This window comes from Nothobranchius furzeri, chromosome 3 (genome assembly GCF_043380555.1).
Source record: "Nothobranchius furzeri strain GRZ-AD chromosome 3, NfurGRZ-RIMD1, whole genome shotgun sequence".
NCBI lineage: Eukaryota > Metazoa > Chordata > Actinopteri > Cyprinodontiformes > Nothobranchiidae > Nothobranchius > Nothobranchius furzeri.
This window is the reverse complement of record NC_091743.1, coordinates 55,373,479-55,395,676: the sequence shown is the minus strand read 5'-3', so window position 1 is coordinate 55,395,676 and position 22,198 is coordinate 55,373,479. Positions and strand designations below refer to the sequence as shown.

General features: G+C 41.6%; 1 protein-coding gene across 11 annotated transcripts in view; it reads right to left on the bottom strand.

Annotated features, from left to right (window-relative positions):
* Positions 1-22,198, bottom strand: part of celf4 (CUGBP, Elav-like family member 4) — a 130,894-nt gene that overhangs the window by 86,777 nt on the left and 21,919 nt on the right. For all 11 annotated transcript variants that reach the window (XM_015959390.3, XM_015959396.3, XM_015959392.3 and 8 more), the window contains exon 2: positions 6,170-6,252. In XM_015959390.3, coding sequence (XP_015814876.1) covers positions 6,170-6,252 — 83 coding nt within the window. The remainder of the gene's footprint in view (positions 1-6,169; positions 6,253-22,198) is intronic.

Below are 22,198 nucleotides of genomic sequence, written 5' to 3'. Positions count from 1 at the left end.
ACCAGTGTCCCAAAAAGAAAAAAAAATACATTTGAAGTCATGGAACACAAAATGCGTTTGGACTTAGAAAACAACAACTAGTGTTTAGCATTATACTGTTTCATCATGAAATATGGGTTTTGGCAAAAGTGTCTCAGGAAAGATACCCAAGGGGAGGGGTGAGTGTCCTGTGACCTTGCTTGTTCTGTAGATCCGCTAAAGCAGCTTTAAAAGAGTTCAAATTCATAAAATTAGAGATGAAACACTAAAATTAGAAAGTAAATAAAAATCGAGGCTCATCATTTGATATTTTCAGACAACCCCAGGTGGGTTATTGTTGCAAATAAGATTTAGAGTCCAGGTGGAGTATTAGGATTAGTACCTTTGTCAGAAATCTGCTATTTCTAGTCTATAGTGGCAAGGGCCAGTGCTATAAGACAGGAAAACTGATTAGTATTATTCCATTAGGCAATAAATAGTTCAGTTTAAAACATTTATTTTATTATTTCAAGCATCAAAGGGTTAATAGCAAACAAGTCTTAATATGTTTGACAATCCATCACACAGTTTAATTGTGTTGAAATAAACCATACTGACAACTTCCCCTCGTATGAACTTTACACTGTTTAGCTCATTACACAAATCAATCAAGTAATCAATCAAACCTAAAGCATAGACAATAATTTTATTATCTGTCGCTCCATCAGCCTCCCGTTTAAAGCCTGAATCCTTTTCCAAAGATGTTGACGAAGCCAGGGCCAGTTCCTCTGTGTGGTTCACTTTTATTCTTCCACTCCAGACTTTATTGCTCTAGCTTCAGTTTTGCACACAAAGATGTTGCCATGTTGCGAGAACAAAAGTGCAGCTGCAGCCAAAAGGCTGGAACCACATTATTGCCTCACATATAATCAGCTCATAATTGTATGCTTTAACATCGTGATGTCCCTTTACTGGAATTGGCCGGCCTAATCTCAAATCACAAAGAGCCCCAGAACAAAGGTGCACCAAACTGAGGCAATTGGCCATATGTTGTGTATAATATAATAATAACATTTGGGCCTTTTATAGGATTTTAGAAGGATACTTTGAAAATTAATGAATTGAGATGGGGTTTTATCACTAAAAACCGTGTATTTTAAAAAGTCATTCCTGCCCCGCTACTGTCCTCTAAGAAGGACTCATTTGAATTTTTATTGCAGGCTTATGACCTGCCAGATTCATCCTGCAAAGTGCCTCACTTAGAAGCAGTTTGGACACAAACACTGTTAATTCTTTTTGTTTCCCAGACTTCTGCTAATCCTTGCAATATTTCTCTTTTTATTGGAAGACTAAAATAAGTTGCTCTTTAAATCTTGAGGAAAAAAACCCCAACAAGAAACATTTGCATGTCTTGGTGAAATGTAGCCACTCATTGATTTTGAAAGTTGGAGCTGCTTTAGCTAAAACTTGCTTGTGGTCCACTTCAGCATTCTGTCAGTGATTGTGTATTCATTAGGTGGAACACATTATGTGGCGGATAGTTTTCTGTTGGATAAGGGTGATTAGGATGGTTGATGAGGTGATGGCTTGGGGAAAGAGGAGGAGAGGCTGCCCCGTCGGAGGCATTAGTCACATCGACGTGAAGCCATGTCTCCTGAACATGGCACAACTAATCTAAAACCCACAAGTAAGGAGTGATCTGCTGTGCTTTTGCTCGCTTCGGGGAAACAAATCATAACTATCTAATCCCCCTCCTCCCCCACCCAAACACTTCTTCACCCACTTCACCTGGGAAGCCTGGCAATTACTGACGAATGAGGGCGACTTATTGAGAAAAAGCTGCCACGAAACTGGGTCACAGGATTGCAATCAATGCCATGGATTTCTTGCCCTGGCATTATCTCAGCTGAGTGAAGGGTGTGGATGGAGGGGGGTTTAAAAAGAAACAGACACAAATGAGTCGGTGTGGAGGCAACTCGGCTGCACCTCTCTTCCCACTCCCTCCATCCTCCCACTCTCCTCAGTCTGCCTTCAAACACGCCTTCCACTTTCTTCTCTCTTGCTGTTCATTTGCTGTCCTGTCTTTTCTTTAGTTTGTTTGCCCCCAGGCCCAAAACACTGGGTATGTGTGTATAAGCGTGTGTGCATGAAAGCACTCTGAAAATGACGCATCGATTCACAGTGTTCTATATTTCTCATCTGGCTCACTATTACAGTGAAAGTCAATCAACGCCATATTGCTTTCCTTCCCTGACTCTCTCTCTTTCCCGCTCTCCCTCTTTCTGTGGCTGTCGTTCTTTTTCTACGTCAATCACGGTATCATGTTGTTGAATGGGAGCGTTTACGAGGAGTGTTGTGTTGCAGTTACAAGTGCCGGGTGAGGAATATGAGTGTTCGAGGAGCATCAGTGATGTATTTTGTGCTGTACCTGTGTGTTTGCTAACTTGGATTGAGGAGTGTAGGCTGTGTGAAGAACAGGGGTATGAGTGAGTTCTCTGACCTGCACGATACACGTGTTTGAGAGGATGCCAGATCGTTCTTATTTTTATTTTCCTACCTTATTTTGTTTCCGTATGCACAATTCAATGTTTGTGTGTGCGGGAGGAATCACTGCATCACTTGCTAGTGTTACAACTCCCCTCTGTGACCCACACAAGTACACACCCGCCCACTTGGGAGAACGTCTCTCGAGAATCAATAGAGGATAATTTAATGCTTCTTACTGGAGTTTTAAAAGCAAAATCACAAAAATGGAAATAAGCTGTGTCACAGACCCTCGGTTTGACGCTTTCTGACTTTTTAGCCAGCTGAAGCCCTTCCTTCTCGCAATAATGATAATATTCTCTCAGTTTTTTTTATGTAATCTCTGTGGGACCTGAACAAGATAATGATCAACAACACACACAGGCCTCATCTAAGATGGCAAAATAAAAACAAAGGTATTAAGGGGGAGACTGGGCAGTTTTGACTCCCCCCCCCCACCCACCACCACCACCACCTAGTGTCCATTTAGTAAAACTGAAAGTAAAACTTATCTTGCTGTGTGTTCATCTTTTTAACACCTTAATCTCATAGCTAAAATGTTTCCTCAGCCTTCATTAGTTTCTACAGGAGTGATTCATTGCTCAGTCAAACAAATCAGCTGTGTTCATGATCTAAAACATGCAGGAAACATGCTGGAGGCAGACTGCAGTGCCAGGCATTTCAGCTCCACTTTAGTAACATGGACCGAACCGGCACTCTGAAGTTGAAAGTGCCATATTCTGGCTACAGAGGATGGTGAGGGTCTGAGTGACATTTCATTTACCCTGTGAAGGGTTATTTTAGCACGTACTAGCTAAAAAAAAAATTATTTCAAATACGGAAAGGTTGTCTTTGAACAAGCAATGCTAAGAACGTAAGGAGAGGAATATCAACAAAAAATAAAAAACCCAAGAGTACCAGGATGTGAACCTATCACTCTGATAGCAAAGTTAATGTTGCTTTCTCATTGTGCTAGTTTGACCCTGGCTCTGACCAGTGAATGCTGCAGTTGTGTCCCTGGGCAAGGCACACAACCCACCTTGGTGGTGGTCGGAGGGACGACTAGTGCCAGTGTTCGACAGGCCTCGCCTCTGACAGTGCGCAGTAGGGCGGCTGTGGCTACATTGTAGCTCATCACCAGCGTGTAAATAGGTGAATGACTGATTGAGTTTTGAAGTGCCTTTCAGGGGTTGTAGAACCTTAAGAAGGTGCTTTACAAATAAAGGTTTCTTCATACCTTCATAGTTATGAATGTAGGTAGACAAATACACTTTATTTGATTTTGGCATCTTAGGCATGGCCTGGATTTTCCTGTGCAGGTCCTGCAGTGGTCGAGTTAAAAATGAGAACATTAACGTTTCTATGACTCAAAGTGATTAGCTGACTAAAAAGTTAGGAAATGTCAAAATGGGGTCATGTGCATGAAGCCTATTTGTCCACTTTCACATAAGATGAAGACTCCAATATGAAACCCGTCTTGAGGTTGTGGTACACGTGGTACGGTGGCAGCATATCCATAATATGGAGCACATGCACACCAGTAGTTGATCATCAAGAATTTAAAGGACTTGTCTCACTGGCTACAATTCCATCACACCATTAGGGTCACGCTAACACAGCACCTATGTAGTCAAAACCTTTCCTTCCACTAGCAGAAACACTTTCCACATCATATAGCAGACCTGTGGGTTCTAGAGCTAGGACACAACGAAGAGTAGAAAAACAATTTGTCTTTTTGTTTGCCGCAAACATTCCAACATCAGCGCTGCTTTGGCATCAGTAGTTTTGCTCGTCACTTGTTTATCCCAAATCTCTCCTGACATTGCAGACGCTCAGCTGCTCACATGCACTCACACACATTCTCACAAGGCAGCCCTTGGTATTTTGTCTGTCTCCACCAACAGCCAGCAGCCATGCTTACCAGGCATTTCCACTAGGAAGCAAAAATCCCTCTTTTCTCTCGGCTCACCTGGCAGCCAAAGTTAGAAGGTTGGTGGAAAATTTATTTTAAGGGAGTGGTGAGCATCTTTGATGATGAAAGTGCACCAAGACATGAAGGGAGAAGGAAACAGCTTTAAAAGAACAAAGAAAGAAAAGAAAAAAGGATTTTATTTGCTCGTGAGCGAAGGATTGATAGAGATTGGAGAAGGATGGTGTGGGTGAGGGGTGCAATTATGTGCCATAAAATGTCCCACAGTTTTTTCCAGGGCCAAGTCCTTGTTCTGTTTCTAATGAACTCATTTGTGCTGTTTGCTGGTTTTACCTCTAGCAGCAACAAAAGCTCCACTTCAAGGTTTGTTTAGCATCTTGGTCTGTCCGAAAATATTCACATTGTTTTCATTTATCACCTGCAAACCTCAGATGGTCCTCTGATGGCAAAGACATCGCTTATGAACAAGCAGATTGTTTGTAGGTCACTGATACTTCCTGTTTAAGCATTTGCAAATCAGCTTCCCTTAAATAAGGTGTAACTTTATAAAGTACTGATTTCTTGTGTTGCAAATATTCAAACAAAAACATCAGTGACAGGAACTCAAACCGGCGGCACACTTTACGAGAACAGACAATCGCATTCTGGGTTTGGCCAAATATTTAATCTCTCATCCTCTCTTTCTGTTTCTCTGTCTCTCCTTCCCTTCTTTCTCTGAATAATATGCCATTGGGAAGTGCGGAAAAAATAATAACGTAGAGCACGGATCCCCACTCCTCAGCTCTTCTTGGCTGCACGTCTGTGATGTCATAATCACTCACATCAAAGGCTGTGCGCTCAACACGACGACTGTCAGGTTCCCTGGAGGCGTCATTAAAAACGAACAGAGCAAACCGAGCCAGGCCTGACAGAAATGCATCAAAACTTCCATCCGAATGGAGCGGGCATGCGCACCTCCTTCAGGTGCATGCACATGGTTAAATAAAAAACAATTAAAGCACAAGCACTGCACTAATATAAAATCATCAATTTATTTATTTTTATATGCTAAAAAAAAGCAAAAATCACAGCAGATCCTTCCAACTCACCTTCTTCTCATGAATGAAAACCTGCTTCTCCTTTCTGACAGAACTATGCCAATCACAGATGAATGAGAGCTTTGCATCCAGCTGCACTGTACATGAGCCTAACAACATCCACAGCATGTGAACATCTGTTGTGCACATGTGCAGAGCTGTGATACATTCATGGTGCACACTTGTTTGCGTCACAGTGCAGAGCGTGCACATAAGTGTAGAAGGAGCCTGCATCCATCCGCCCACCCACTTCTCCTCCCTTTCTGCCTATCTCAGATGTTTGCACACACACACACACACACACACACACACACACACACACACACACACACACACACACACACACACACACACACACACACACACACACACACACACACACACACACACACACACACAAGCACACACTCATTTACACAAACTGAAGGGAGGACTATAAATAGTACACCTATGATGTGATGCTGTGTGGTTTCTCCCCATGGCTTTGTGTGGATGTGACTGTCAAAGTGAAGGGAGAGGGAGTCAGTGTAGCGAAAGAAGAGCTGTGCTCACATCTGGAGCGTGATCAGCAAAGATGGAGATTCCATCTTGAATCGAAATATTTATTTTCTTGAATAAGCATTATTTGTCACTGAGAGAGTCTGAGATGTGTTTGTGCGACGTTGTTCTGTGTATGACTTACTCCTGGCAGGGTCTTCTGCTCATGCAGCGCATTCTGGGCTTTCAGGGCCGACTCTCTGGCACAGTAGGTGAGGAAGGCACAGCCTGAAAGGACAGGAAAAGGAAGAACAGAGAGACATGATTATGTTATGTGAAATGGGGACAGACAAGGAGAGACAGCTAAGGCAGACAGCTGCAGGGATGATCAGGATATAATCAAATATAGCACATGCACACACACACACACACACACACACACACACACACACACACACACACACACACACACACACACACACGCACGCACGCACACACACACACACACACACACACACACACACACACACACACACACACACACACACACACACACACACACACACACACACACACACACACACACACACACACACACACGAAGGCCTGCAGCCAGAGCTCTGGAGCCCTGTCCACACAGACGCACAGAGAATTCTCATTTGTTTGTTTGTTAACTTCATTTTAATGACTCAACAAACAGAATGTTTCTGTGTGTACAAATTTCAAAAGTGGAACAAGTGGGACCGAAAACTCCATCAGTGCGTGACGGTTTGTGCACTGTGTGTGTGTGTGTGTGTGTGTGTGTGTGTATGTGCGAGAACGGTTTAGCTCGAATCGACACATCAAATCTGACGAAGCTTTCATCCTGGCAGTCTGAAATAGCAGTTATCCATTTGTCCATCGCACTCTCCTGGCAGTTGTGACAGGGATAGGCAGGCTCACAGCTTTAGAAACCCTCTCCTCCCTTCATTGCTCCATCCCTCCCTACTCCAGATGCTCCAAGACTACCCACAATCCTCCGTTTTGTTAGCACCTGGGTTGACATGTGGGAGGGGGAAGGAGGAAGATGCAAAAGATGACAAAGCCATGGGGGAATGCGGAAGCTGTTTCCTCGCCACCCCCCGTTGACAGTGAGGCACACGCTGCTGTCAGAGCTGACAAGCTGTCAATCAGCAGATCAAGGCTAATGATTCGAGTGTTAGACAGTTTAATAAAGCAACGTACAAAGACAACCACGCGAAAGGCGGCTGTGTTACAACACCACTGAAGTTCATACTGGAACAGCAGGTGTTAAGCTTGTTTCCCCTCATCCCCCAATTCATTCCATCCTCACACACACACACACACACACACACACACACACACACACACACACACACACACACACACACACACACACGAACACACGCACGCACGCGCACACACACACACACACTCGCGCGCACGCACGCACGCGCACACACACACACACATACACACACACACACACACACGCACGCACGCACGCGCGCGCACACACACACACGCACGCACGCACACACACACACATAATTTATTTAAACTAACTTCCATTAGCTTCTGTCAAAGAAATGTAATCCAACACGGGATAATTATTCTGCAAACGTTAAAACAGCTCTAGTAAGAGTTGTTCATGCAGAGCATCAAACCCTTTAATGTCCACACCAAAGGAAATTTGCAATAAAGTATACAGTGAGATGCAAACGTTTGTTAACTTTATTTAAAACACCCCAAAAATATTGCCAATGTGAGAATTTAGTGTTTGTTATGTTTAGCACATGTAGCTAATGCCGGCTACAGAGAGGCATTAAAAAAATCCACAGTAAACCAGCCAAAATTCTGCATCATTGGTCCAATTAAAGACCTGCAGATCTGGTCAGCTACAAAAGATTAGGATTGCTGTAAAAAAGAAAAAATAATTCTGACATGATTCTCAGAATTCTGACTTTCAGAATTTGGATTTTTGACTTCTGAGAAAAAAAGTCAGAAATGTTTTTCTTTTCTTTTCTGTGGCCCCAATCCTCTTCAGTAGCCATACAAACACACCCTGGCCAAGCAGCAGTTACAAATGTAACATTTTTTCAGGTTCGTTAATCCGACATCGCTAATCGTCCTCCATGCTAGAGTTTAGATTTCAACAATGAAAATTCTTAAGGTTGTATTTTATTGTTTGTAATATTTTTCCAGTGAAATCAGAGTTGGGCGAAATCTGTTTCAGCAGATCAGAGTTGCACAGCAATCAGAACTTTGTACCAACCTCCAAAACCTAATCTCTAAAAAGATTCTTTTCCCCTTTAGTAACAGATATCAACATGCTGACTCCCACCAACTGTTTTCTGCTGCACAAAGATGCAGAAGCACCACAGTTTGTTCTGGGAGCATTAAATACACCTAAACCCTTCCCTTTAGACTAACAGTGGGCAAAAGCAGAACTCATCTTAGGTATCTGGGTTCTTTATTCCTTAGAGTAGCACTATGGACTGTATGTGGAAGCAGCACGCCTTCCATCCTCTCTGCTCCCAGTCTTTAACCCCAGGTCATCCTGGTGGTGGGACACTGGGGAGCTCAGCCTGTTGGTGTTTTTAATTAAAGGACCACTCTCTCATTAAGCGGAGTGGGAGCTGGCCACTGACAGCTTTGCTACCTCCTTATCCTCTCAGGGACTGTCGTGTTAATGCTGCATGCTGGCGTTGTCCCACAGGAGGTGCATGCACACCTCTGACTTGTGTGCACGACACTCGCTTGCATGTTTGAAGCATAGACATGCATCATAGCTCACGTATCCAGAACTCATAAAAGGAAATTGTTTAGTTTAGAGAAATAAATATGTCTTTTATATTCTGTTATATGAAAATGTGAACATAGAACATGAAATGATTCAAAGGGTTCAATCAAATATAAAAGACCTGAGCACTTTTGAAATGACACTTTGCAAACAGGATTTCTATGTGAAAGGCAACTTGTGAAAAGATGTTGGATGCATTTGCCCATAGGTAAAATATTTTACTTCATTTAGCCTTTATTCCACTGATATATAATAACATTTACTAGAATTAAAGCTTTGTCACAAAAATGAATCAGTGTTGAATCATAGCAGAAATGAATTTCTGTCTTATGTTCTGATGGAAGAAAAGATTAAAGACCTACCTTTGTAATAAAACACTCCATTAATGATGTGGTACCCAAAGTTCTCACTGGGAAACACTGAGGTAAGGGTTTTGAGTTCTAGTAAAACTCTTAGTGTTAATATTGCACCCTTGTTTAATAAGCTTGTTAGCTTTGTTGTGTGATTCAGAATGCTACTGGCTAGTCTTTAAACTGAAAGGTTTGAGATATCAAAGCATATGAACAAAGACTTAAAGAAGAGATAATCTATCCAAAATGTTGCATCAACAGGAATCCAACAGTTAAAACAAACATGAAGACTATCATAACAATGCAAAGGATTTCAGCAGCAAACTACAGGCAAATGAACAGATCAGATGTTTTCTATTAAAACCTCTCGCTCACTGAGTTCTCGTTCATTGAAAATTATATTATTGCTTAAAGTAGCAATTCAGAGTTTGCTCCCTTTCAGGAATTATGAGTGATTTTGTTTTTTTTAGAAATCAATAAAAGTGATAGTCTGACCTTGCACTGGGATATAACATAGAAATTATGTACATTTTTTTGTTGTTAAGCCTGCCCCCATCCCATAGAACCCCATTTATTTGAATTGAGTACAGCTCAGCATTAGCCAACAGCGTTAGATAATTGCTTTTGTACAGATGTCCGTCACCGAGCATGAGGAATACCTTGACCTGCGCATGACACACACACACACACACACACACACACACACACACACACACACACACACACACACACACACACACACACACACACACACACACACATTTGTATATGACATGTGAATAATAATTGTAAAACAATGTGTTGTTGGCTGGCTAGAGGTGCACATAGCTTCCAGCTGAACACAGAAACAGGTAAAAGGGCTTAAGGGAGTGATTCCACCTCTGAATGGCACCCTCTGAGAAAAAACTCTGAATTTCTGCTTCACAATAAAATAAAAATAAACAATTGCTTCAGGGCTGAGCAACATTTTGACTGAAAAGATGCATACAGTGCACACAGCCTACAGTAATGATGAATAATCTGCAGCTATAGAATTTTTTAAACTTGGGTTTACAACATTTGTTTTGAACGTTGATTCAACCAGGAGAAACTGTGAGTTTTCATCTTATTTTAAAGCAAAATGACAATAATTAATGTAGATTTCAGCTATTTCTTCAAAATCCATGTCACCCCCCCCGCAAAACAACAAATACCTGAACAGGGTAAAAAACTTCTACTACACTTTTACACTTCTACTACACTTTTTTGGTGTATTTTCCCTCTTGGGACAATAAACATGTCACAGTGAGTTTAGGCTCCTGATTTTTTCTGAGCTTTCAGTGCATTTATTTAATCCCAACCCACTTATCCAACATTTACTGTTTTGTATAAATGCTGTAAACAAAATCAGCAGATACAAGTTTCAACTTCTGCACAAGCCAATGGTACGATTGATGTTGAAGGTGAAACTTTTACATGACTCTTCTTAATTTGTTCCTAAGTTGCCATCTTAACTCTCTAAAATATGCAATTTCTTAGCAGGACTTAAACAGGATAAATAAGCATTACTTTACACCGTGTCTTTTATAATTAGCTGACCCTGGTGCATCTTTATTCTGCACGTACACAGAAGGTTTAGCTGGAGCAGAGATTTTATGCCTGCTGTACATTAAAAACGATCTGACCTTCAAACACAAACTAACTTAGTAAAAACAGACGCTCCTGCTGCTACAGTTACAGCCTTGGCTGAGGTTAGCTGGCATCCAGTTAGAAAGGTTCTTATAAATGATTGTGAGGAAATATCATCAACTAAACACTCACATACATTTAATGAAGCTGTCATGTTCTAATATGTGTTATATTGGGTACGTGTGAATAAAAGTACTGTAGAAAAGTGTAATTTATTATATTTTAAAGTCTTAAACAATCATTTTGCAGCAAGTCTGATCATCTTTTCACCTGGCTATCATTAAACTCTTGTATGTTTTATTCATGAATCCACTCAACACTCACTTATGATTCACTCAAGCATAACAATGAATCTAAGTCAAAGTGTGAAACAGTAATGTGTCTACATATAGAAATCTTAGCCAAACAACCCCCCAACAAGATGAAAATGGGTCTTTCTGCACTTTGTTTTGAGCAGCACACGATTAGTTCCCTCAGCTTTAGTCAACTGTACAAATAATGCCAACATAACACAGTTTGGCACATGGAAATGTGTGTTTTTGAACCTGCGAGGCGATTCCCAAAGAGATGTTAGCTGAAAAGTTGGTGTGTTCCAGCACATATGGACGAGGCATAGATGCTAACGCAGTAAAACACACATACTCACACATTCAAAGTGACAGTCAACAAACGTTCAATTTATCATCATCGTCACAAGTCTGATGCTGGCAGCGACTCCAGTATCTGACTAGGACCCATTCTGGCCCAGGAGAGAGAGAGATAAGCTGTTTGTTTTTGCTGTCAATGCTGCCAATTTAGTTTCCCATCACTTCAAATTCAAATCAACAGTAGCACAGAGGGGATCTGAGAACGTGTGTGTGTGTGTGTGTGTGTGTGTGAGAGAGAGAGGGTGGAGTGAGCAATGTGGAGAGACGCAGGAAGGGCAAGGTACTAAAAGAAGAAAGAAGGGTAAAGGAGAACAGGAAAAAGCTGTAGGACAAGAGAGGGATGCTCGGAGAAAGAGGGAGAAGGAGAGCAGATAAGATCACCTAGCTTCTGTGAACAGCATCCTCCTGTGTCCTACACTCGCTTCTTATCTCAACTGCTGCAGAAACCCTAAAGGGACACACACCCACAGAGAGAGAGAGAGAGAGAGAGAGAGAGAGAGAGAGAGAGAGAGAGAGAGAGAGAGAGAGAGAGAGAGAGAGAGAGAGAGAGAGAGAGAGAGAGAGAGGGGGAGAGAGAGAGAGAGAGAGAGAGAGAGAGAGAGAGAGAGAGAGAGAGAGAGAGAGAGAGAGAGAGAGGGGGGAGAGAGAGAGAGAGAGAGAGAGAGAGAGAGAGAGAGAGAGAGAGAGAGAGAGAGAGAGAGAGAGAGAGAATGAAAGAATGCAGCAGAAATGGTGAGACTATAAAACTTGAGGGAAGGAGAGAGGGATTTACCAATTGTGACACCAGAACTTGTTCTGTGTTGGACCAGTTTTGACCCTGTTAACTTTATGAGTCCTCTGTGGCAAATGTCCTAACAAATTAATTATTAAAAAGGTTTGTTATTTATACTTCACACAATTTAAGCCAGTGTCTCATGGCTGAAAACGGAGACTCCTAAATGTCTTGAAACATTTGTTAATCTAGCTGCCATGAGTCAGAAAGGGCAAGGCATTGGGAAAAATAAAAGAGTAAATTGTGAACAAATTGGGATGTAAAATGTTTAGGCCAGGAGCCGGAGGAATATCAAACAGATTTGGGTATAGTCAGGATTATTTCTGCTTGCAGATCCTGCAGAAAAGAAGCAACTTTATCCCATTTCCAAATAATGTTCCTGTCACTATTCTTGTTTATAGATGCAAGCCTCTTTTTTAATCTTAGTCCTTCGTGTATTCAGACTGTGCTACCCAATTAGCAGGCTTTATACCTGAGGCAACATCTATTTATTCCAGTTTCCTTTTATTTGCCACATCGCTGCTACAATGGCTCTTGGAGATTTGCAACTTACATCTGTATTTGGACTATTGTTAACTTTCTTTTTTAAAATCAAGACCAATCTCGGCACAATCAGTACAAGCGTATTTCTATAGTGGTCCATCCCATCCTTGACATAGTCACAGGCTGCTTGTGTTTGCAAATTGATCTCAAATGTACAATTTAGTTCCCTCTTTTGTTGCCAAGGACATGTTTCTCAAATGTTTTCCATTACAGCCATCGTGTTGCTACTCTTCAAGTACATATTCATTTGTTTTTCAAGGGAAAATATTGCTGAATAAATAATACTTTTAAAGGTGGAATATGTAAGAATGATGTAAGAATGAAATACTGTGGTCTAATTTGTATAGTGCAGAAAAAAGTTACTATCTCACTACCTTTCCATGAATTTCATGGCTTTGATAATTATGGATCGGAACTGGCACTTTTGGGTGTTTTACGCTAGGGAGCACTTATTCACGTATTGTGTGTCCAGGATTAGAGGATGCACAGTTTTGCCATATTGCTGTTTGCTTGCTGTTATAGTTATGAACAACTTACAAAAGCAAGTAAAACACCACAATTTTCTCATTATTCACTTCACACATAGATTTCACTGTAATATTGAGTTGTTGGTAATAGACAAAGTAGCTTGAGATATTTTAGAGCCGACTATTTGCTTCTAATTTACTGTTAGCATTGTTAGCTCAGCGTTAGCCTCTAGCCTGCTCTACTCGATATTAGAGTAAAACAAAAAGATGCTGTGCTTTCTTAGAGTTACAACTTCTGGGTTGCTCCCATTTACTGGCGTCAGCTCTCTAGACAACTCTGGAGTTCTTTGCCTGCCGGTGCTGAATTACAAATGCCGGCAATGTGGCGTTAGCTCGGTGCAAACTCAACAACCTGATGAGCTCACAGACTGTAAACAGTAACTACGTCCCTTCTTTGCTTTTGTTAAAAGCAGAAAAACGGACAACCCCCAGCCAGCTGAGAATAAAATCTGCTCTAATTTAATCTTCCTTCCAACATGATTGGGACATTAGACTGCTTTGTGATAATTTCACTGTAGAATTCTTATACAATGCACCTTTAAAGGTGTATAGATTGTAGTATCTATCTATCATCTATCTATCTATCTATCTATCTATCATCTATCTATCTATCTATCTATCTATCTATCTATCTATCTATCTATCTATCTATCTATCTATCTATCTATCTATCTATCTATCTATCTATCTATCTATCTATCTATCTATCTATCATCTATCTATCTATCTATCTATCTATCTATCTATCTATCTATCTATCTATCTATCATCTATCTATCTATCTATCTATCTATCTATCTATCTATCTATCTATCTATCTATCTATCTATCTATCTATCTATCTATCTATCTATCTATCTATCTATCTATCTATCTATCTATCTAGCTATCTATCTAGCTATCTATCTAGCTATCTATCTATCTATCTATCTATCTATATATCTATCTATCTATCATCTATCTATCTATCTATCTATCTATCTATCTATCTATCTATCTATCTATCTATCTATCTATCTATCTATCTATCTATCTATCTATCTATCTATCTATCTATCTATCTATCTATCTATCTATCTATCTATCTATCTATCTATCTATCTATCTATCTATCTATCTATCTATCTATCTATCTATCTATCTATCTATCTATCTATCTATCTATCTATCTATCTATCTATCTAACAGGCAGCAACATTCCTGTTGGTTCCTCTCTATGACATTGTGGGGTCTTAGTTCTGCAAGGTGGGGCGCCCTGGTATCACTTCTGTCATAGCTGGGTGTCTTAGCCCAGATTAAACTGAATTGAAAGTGTATGATCTTTGACTTAGCAGCTCCTCATGTCCAAGGGGCTTAAAGCATTAGAGTCTTCAGTTGTCTTGGGATGTAGACTCCCAGTTGGTTCAGGAGGATCTTTTCAGTTATGATTTTGCACAGATGTGTAGCCGTAAACACCTCTCTGATACGTCATAACAGGGTGTCCGCGGGGTTTTAAAAAGTATTAAAAAGTGATAAATAAAAATAGTCAAATTTAAGGCCATTAAAAGTGTTAAATTTGGTCTCAGAGGTATTATTTTTTCCAAATTAGGTATTATTTTTTTCAGACTATCAGATGTCGTATTCTGAACATCGACATAGAAATATATTCCGAATGAAATGTTTTGAATGATTATAAAAACAAAACAAGCCGATTATTTGCTCCTCCCACTTGCGCTGCCTTGAGTTGCAAATGAAGCGCTCCTCCCGGTGTTGCCAAGTTAACTTAGCGACTTTGACGCTATTTCTAACAGCTTCTCAGACCCCCTTCTTGACTTTTTAAATCTTAAAAGTACCTAGCGAACACCTCAGAAACATCTCTGGTAACCCTTGGCTACTTTCTGGATAACTGTCGTCGACGTTTCCTGCAGGTTAGCTAAACACTCCGCCTGCACTCCGGACCGTTCTTCAGGACATTAGGAAAGGGAATGATGTAGTGATGTGTCGGTCGCTAAAGACGGCTCTCGGAGCCGGCTCCCTGTTGGATTAACCAGAGTGAGTGACACACACACCGCACCTGCGGACTCCTGAGCCGATAAAAACGGCTAAATGTGCGCGTGCGGCGCGCTAAACACACGTGCAGCTTGCCCCTGATTGCTGTGAGACCGGGTTGGGGGTGGGGGTGCAGCTGTGGTTGGGACAATTATTACATTAACTGATGGACTTGTAAATAAATAGTTTATAAATAAGGTAGAAATAAGTTCCTCACGCTGATAAATAATAACTAATCTCTCTGAGGACATGGTGCTAGTGCACGCTCCTACAGACCCTTGACATGACTCAATAAATGCTATGCAACATTTAGTGAACAGCAATTTGCATGTATTTGTTATAAATGCCACTGTATAATTCTTGCTGTCAGTATTTGCAAGATATTGGTATTTGGGTCTGCACTGGTTAGACTTAAATGAGTTAAACCAAGGTCTATTGCCCTTGGGTCATAAACTATGAGCTATAAGTATATTGGTCTTTTTATACTGGGAATCAGGAGTTATTTTAGTGATCATCTTGTTTCTTGTTTATTTTTGCCCTGATTGTGCCCTGAGCAGTTTTATGACTGAATAAAAAAATAAAAATAAAAATCTACATAAACTGAAAAATCGTCTTAAATAATCGAGATCTCAATTTCAGTCACAATAATCGTGATTATTGTTTTTGCCATCATCGAGCAGCCCTACTTTAGCATATCCGGTCACATGGGGGCGATGGTGGCACAGGACTTAAGTGCTCGCCTCGTAATCGGAAGGTTGCAGGTTCGAGCCCCGCTCAGTCTGTCGCTGTCGTTGTGTCCTTGGGCAAGACACTTAACCCACGTTGCCTGCTGGTGGTGGTCGGAGGGACCGGTGGCGCCAGTGCTCGGCAGCCTCACCTCTGTCAGTGCGCCCCAGGGCAGCTGTGGCTACATTGTAGCTCATCCCCACCAGTGTGTGAATGTGTGTGTGAATGGGTGAATGACTGATTGTGTTGTAAAGCGCCTTGAGGGGTTCCAGGACTCTAGAAGGCGCTATATCAAATACAGGCCATTTACCATTTACCATAATGATGACGTCATATTCAGTGGTCGTTGTGCATCATTTCAGGCCTCGTGGTCAACTGTCTGAACCGCTGAACAGAAGTGCCTGGCTTATTTTCTATCGCGTCAGACCCGTGCCACAACCCATGCACGCGCATTGGGTCCACAGTGCGCGTGTGAGCGGGACTCGCGAGCGAAAATATACATGGCAGCGCGCGCGTGAACGGGACTCGCGAGCGAAAATATACATGGCGAGAGGTCATTTGTGCACTGAGAGGGAGCAAACTGTGTCTGTGAGCGCACAAGGATGTGCACAAGTGACAAACCTGCGTGCGCTCGTTGCCAACGAGCACACGGCAGAGGAAAACATGCGCGTGCGGCAGCCTCTCTGCGCGCTCGGCAGCCTCTGCGCGCTCGGTTTCTAATTTCGCTCGCTCGGCTGTGAGGAGTTTTGGCACTCTGGAGGCGTGGCCTGTGGCAGATCTTCCCTGTCCTCTGATTGGTTAGTTCACCCCGCACTTTACTCTCTACCTATCTATATAAAAAAATCTGAGATTCAGCAGTTGCTGTCATAGCTCAGCTGGGAGAGCGGGTGACTCTCACTCTGGAGGATCCAGGTTCGAGTCCGGCCAAGGAACATCGAGTTGATGTCGTATTATTCTTTCCTAATTCCTGTGATATTATTTTACAGTTGTGACCGTTCAACTGTCATTAAACGTCCGAATGTTTGCTGGGCAGTGTTTTAAAAAGTGCACATAAGCTAGATGGTTTTAACCAGGTAAAAATAGACTTGTGGGTGTAGGTATGTTCAAGTTTAAAAAGTTCTTGCCTCATTAATGTATTGTTTATTTTTTTCAGCATTTAATTGACAAATTATCCTTTCAAATAATTAATTGATGAGTTACATAATTGTCCATTTAGAATTGTTGAATGGACTGAGTCAAGTTTGGTGCACTTTATATATTTCAAAACATGTTTTTTTATTTTAATTATGCATATAAATAATTTTAATGTTAATTTATTGAAATATTTCTATTTTTTCATTACCTCACCCTTGTTTTGACAAAAACAAGACCTTGCTGGATAATATCACGGAGAAACTATTTGTTCACAGTACATGGCTCAGTGAGGATCTGTATACCAAAGGAGGAGATGCTCAGAAATCTGTCTGCAGATTGTTACAACCCAGACTGGAAGTGGTGGGCTGTAATAAGAAAGGAGACCAAACAAAGGAGTGGGGGGTTCAACACCTGATTTATTTAACCAAAGTAAGGATTTACTAAAGCAAGTTAGTGAACAGAAAATGGCCAGTGAGGACTCTCCACCACACAGGAGAGACCCAGTGAAAGCAGAAAAACAGTAGGCTTTGTAGGCAGCACCACACCCTGAGCCCAGGTACCTCCAAGGCTGCTTAACCAGCTGCCTACAACAGAAGAAAAACACAATTAAACACAAATGAAAACCCAATGAGACGGTGGGGGCATCACAACACGTTCAGGACTACCCAAACACCAGTAATTCTTGACTGCACTGATCTGAGGTGTCAATGGCCATATTCCCCTCTCTTCCAGAGTCATATATTTTCCTCAAGTTCAACTGCACTCTGAAGAGGCTCATTTGGATTGTGCCACATAGGCCAGTGACCTTTGTCTCAGCACTGTATGCTGGAACTATCAGCGACCAACCTGGGAATCTGGTGTGTTGAAAATGCTACAACTAGAGATGGTCATCATGGTAGACAGGGGTTTCTTCATTGATGACATTGTGCCCTGCAAAGTGTACAGGCCAGCTTTTCTTTCTGGCAAACCTCAAATGTCTGCATGTAAAGTTATAGAAACAGAAGCCATAACATCTCTGAGTGCATGTGGAGCGCTCCATTCATCTGGTCCAAGAACACTAGGTTTTTGATTGTTATTCCCCTCCTTGCATTTGTAAACAATCAGCTATATGCTGTGGTTTGTCTCCTTACCAACTTTTAAAATAGCCCACTAGTGAAGGCCTGGGCAAAGAAGCCTGATGTCTGAGAACCTCAACATATGTACGGCAACCACACTGTATATTTACACACTTTCATAAAGAAGCTGCATATCAAGCTTTCATTCAGATGACCTTCAACAGTGCTGCACCCTGCTGAGGGACATCCGAGTAAAACCTTGAGATGGCCATTTTCTGTTCACTAACTTGTTTTAGTAAATCCTTACTTTGGTTAAATAAATCAGTTGTTGAACCCCCACTCCTCTGTTTGGTCTCCTTTCTTATTACAGCCCACCACTTCCAGTCTGGGTTGTAACAATCTGCAGACAGATTTCTGAGCATCTCCTCCTTTGGTTTACAGATCCTCACTGAGCCATGTACTGTGAACAAATAGTTTCTCCGTGATATTATCCAGCAAGGTCTTGTTTTTGTCAAAACAAGGGTGAGGTAATGAAAAAATAGAAATATTTCAATAAATTAACATTAAAATTATTTATATGCATAATTAAAATTAAAAAAACATGTTTTGAAATATATAAAGTGCACCAAACTTGACTCAGTCCATTCAACAATTCTAAATGGACAATTATGTAACTCATCAATTAATTATTTGAAAGGATAATTTGTCAATTAAATGCTGAAAAAAATAAACAATACATTAATGAGGCAAGAACTTTTTTAACTTGAACATACCTACACCCCACAAGTCTATTTTTACCTGGTTAAAACCATCTAGTTTATGTGCACTTTTTAAAACACTGCCCAGCAAACATTCGGACATTTAATGACAGTTGAACGGTCACAACTGTAAAATAATATCACAGGAATTAGGAAAGAATAATACGACATCAACTCGATGTTCCTTGGCCGGACTCGAACCTGGATCCTCCAGAGTGAGAGTCACCCGCTCTCCCAGCTGAGCTATGACAGCAACTGCTGAATCTCAGATTTTTTTATATAGATAGGTAGAGAGTAAAGTGCGGGGTAAACTAACCAATCAGAGGACAGGGAAGATCTGCCACAGGCCACGCCTCCAGAGTGCCAAAACTCCTCGCAGCCGAGCGAGCGGAATTAGAAACCGAGCGCGCAGAGGCTGCCGAGCGCGCAGAGAGGCTGCCGTGCGCGCACGTTTTCCTCTGCCGTGTGCTCGTTGGCAACGCGCGCACGCAGGTTTGTCACTTGTGCACATCCTTGTGCGCTCACAGACACAGTTTGCTCCCTCTCAGTGCACAAATGACCTCTCGCCATGTATATTTTCGCTCGCCAGTCCCGTTCACGCGCGCGCTGCCATGTATATTTTCGCTCGCGAGTCCCGTTCACACGCGCGCTGTGGACCCAATGCGCGTGCACGGGTTGTGGCACGGGTCTGACGCGATAATTTTCTAAGTAAAATAAATATGTGCAATACGTTGTCAACATCAGTGAGTCTCTAAGTCTATTCTTTTTGTATGTTATGTATGTTAAAATATGTGTAAATAGGTCGCTGATTAACACTTGCAATTTAGTGTTGTGATGGTTTTAAAAAAATTCTGAAGGTAGTAAAAAAAGTATTAAAAAGTAGTAAATTTTACTTAAGGATTGCTGTATATACCCTGCATAAGCAATACCTGTTTCATTCATATTGAATTAATTACATTAAACGTGAAATAAACTTTGAACAAAATGGTGCTGGTATGCATATTTTCTTGGAGTTTCTGGCAGAAAACAGCAACGCTGCATAAATAAAAGATGCGTATATGTCAACAGGAAAGTGAAGCAAGGCAGGTGAATCTACAAGGAGATCCGTGGTGTGCAGATCTTCTTGGAGGTGATCCGTGAGGCTGTCACCTAAACCGAGTATGCCAGCAGGAAGAATGTGACCTCTGAAAATGTTATGTGCTCAGAAGAGGCAAGGCTGCATTCTGAACATTCGAAGGTTAAACTCAACATTTTTCAGTGTATGTTAAAACAAAAACAAAAAAACAAAATGGGACCTGCAGTAAATCCCACTCACCAGACCTTTAAAATAAGGTCTGATTGTTAAACTGATTATAAAATATTACCTGCAGCGTTGTGACTTGACCTCTGTGACATCAGTTGATCCTGGATCGGGATCTTCCAGTCTCTTAATTCTCCTCTGACTCTAATTACAATCCTACCACAATTAAAAGTACTCTTGCATTAGCCATCTGCACCATTACAGGCCACATTAACTCATTTTTTACCATCGTGCATCATACAATGCCACCCAAGATTAGAAAACTGGAGGGAAATGTTATTGCACTGAATTCTCTAATTATCCAGCGCCTATTAATTCAGGGATTGTAACGACTGACATAAAAACGCCCCCCCCTCCCCCCCTCCCTCTTCTTTTATTCTGAGCCACAGATGGGAGAAACTCCCAGTGATCATTTAAATATTTTAGAACATCTTGGTAAGAGCCTGAAAAGAGTCAGTTCCATAAAAAAGCTTTACTCGTGGCTCAGCTCAAACGCTGCAGCAGAGAACTGGACCTCTGTCTCTCAAAATGTCCCAAATACTTTGAGGCAGTTCAGTTTTGGTCCATCAATAGAACCCCCCCCCCGGTTCTGTTAACACTTATCTCTGCCTAAAAGAGTTGACCAAGGACACCCTTTGCTCGATAAACAGAGAAATGTTTTTCTTTTTTTCTCCTCTATGAAAGATTGACCTTAAGAGAAGAATGTTCGAGATGGATTTTTTTTCATGAGTGCAAAAGTTGAGATAGCATGTTAATTTAGTTATGAGCTGTTAAAAGACAATTTTTTAAAAAAAATGCTGCATTCTAGGAATTGGCATAATATTTGGGTTGGTTTAGTTAAAAGTTTAGCACTATGGAGTGCAAAAAATAAATAAATAAAAAAAGACCATGAGAGCTTTATTAGGTTTGGGATTCAAAAAATGCTTTTGTGCTTCTGTAAAAGCAAAACCGATTATGGGATGTGTGTTACGATTCAGTTTCAATTTGGTTTTTTGGCACTGGGAAATGAAAACAGAAAAGTAGGTCTTCATAAAGTAGGCCTAGCATCTGTTCTGTGTGATTGAACTGGGCTCAACAAAAGAGTCCTCATTGAGTTTGTGGTAAAAACTTTAGAAACAGTTACGCCCCCAAAGATCATTCATAGAGGTGCCAAGATGGGGTCAGAGACATTTTTTGGGGTGGCACACCAAACTTGTAACTCTGGGAGAGTTTAACTTGTAGCGATAGATTGCAAGCTCCTTTATTCCATCCATCCATCTATCTTTCGGGCCGCTTATCGTAGACCGGGTCGCGGGGGCAGCAGCCTAAGCAGGGAGGCCCTCCCCAGCCACTTGTGCCACCTACTCCGGGGGAATCCTAAGGTGTTCCCTGACCAGCTGTGAGACATAATCTCTCCAGCATGTCCTGGGTCTTCCTTTAGGCCTTCTCCGGTTGGACGTGGCCGGAAAACCTCGCCAGGGAGGCGTCCAGAAGGCATACTTATCAGATGCCCAAGCCAGCTCAACTGGCTCCCCTCGATTATGGAGGAGCAGCAGGTCTATTCTGAGCCCCTCCCGGATGACCGAGCTTCTCACCCTATCTCTAAGGGAGAGCCCAGCCACCCTACGGAGAAAACTCATTTCAGCCGCTTGTACCCGAAAGCTACCCAAAGCTCATGACCACAGGTAGGAATGTAGAACGACTGGTAAATCGAGAGCTTTGCCTTCTGGCTCAGCTTTCTCTTCACCATGACAGATCTGAACAAAGCCCGCAGTATTGCAGAAGCAGCACCAATCCGCCTGTCGAGCTCACTCTCCATCTTTCCCTCACTTGTGAACAAGACCCCGAGAAACTTAAACTCCTCCACTTGGGGCAGGACCTCATCCCTGACCTGGAGAAGGCATTCTACCCTTTTACAACTCAAGAGCATGGTCTTGGATGTGT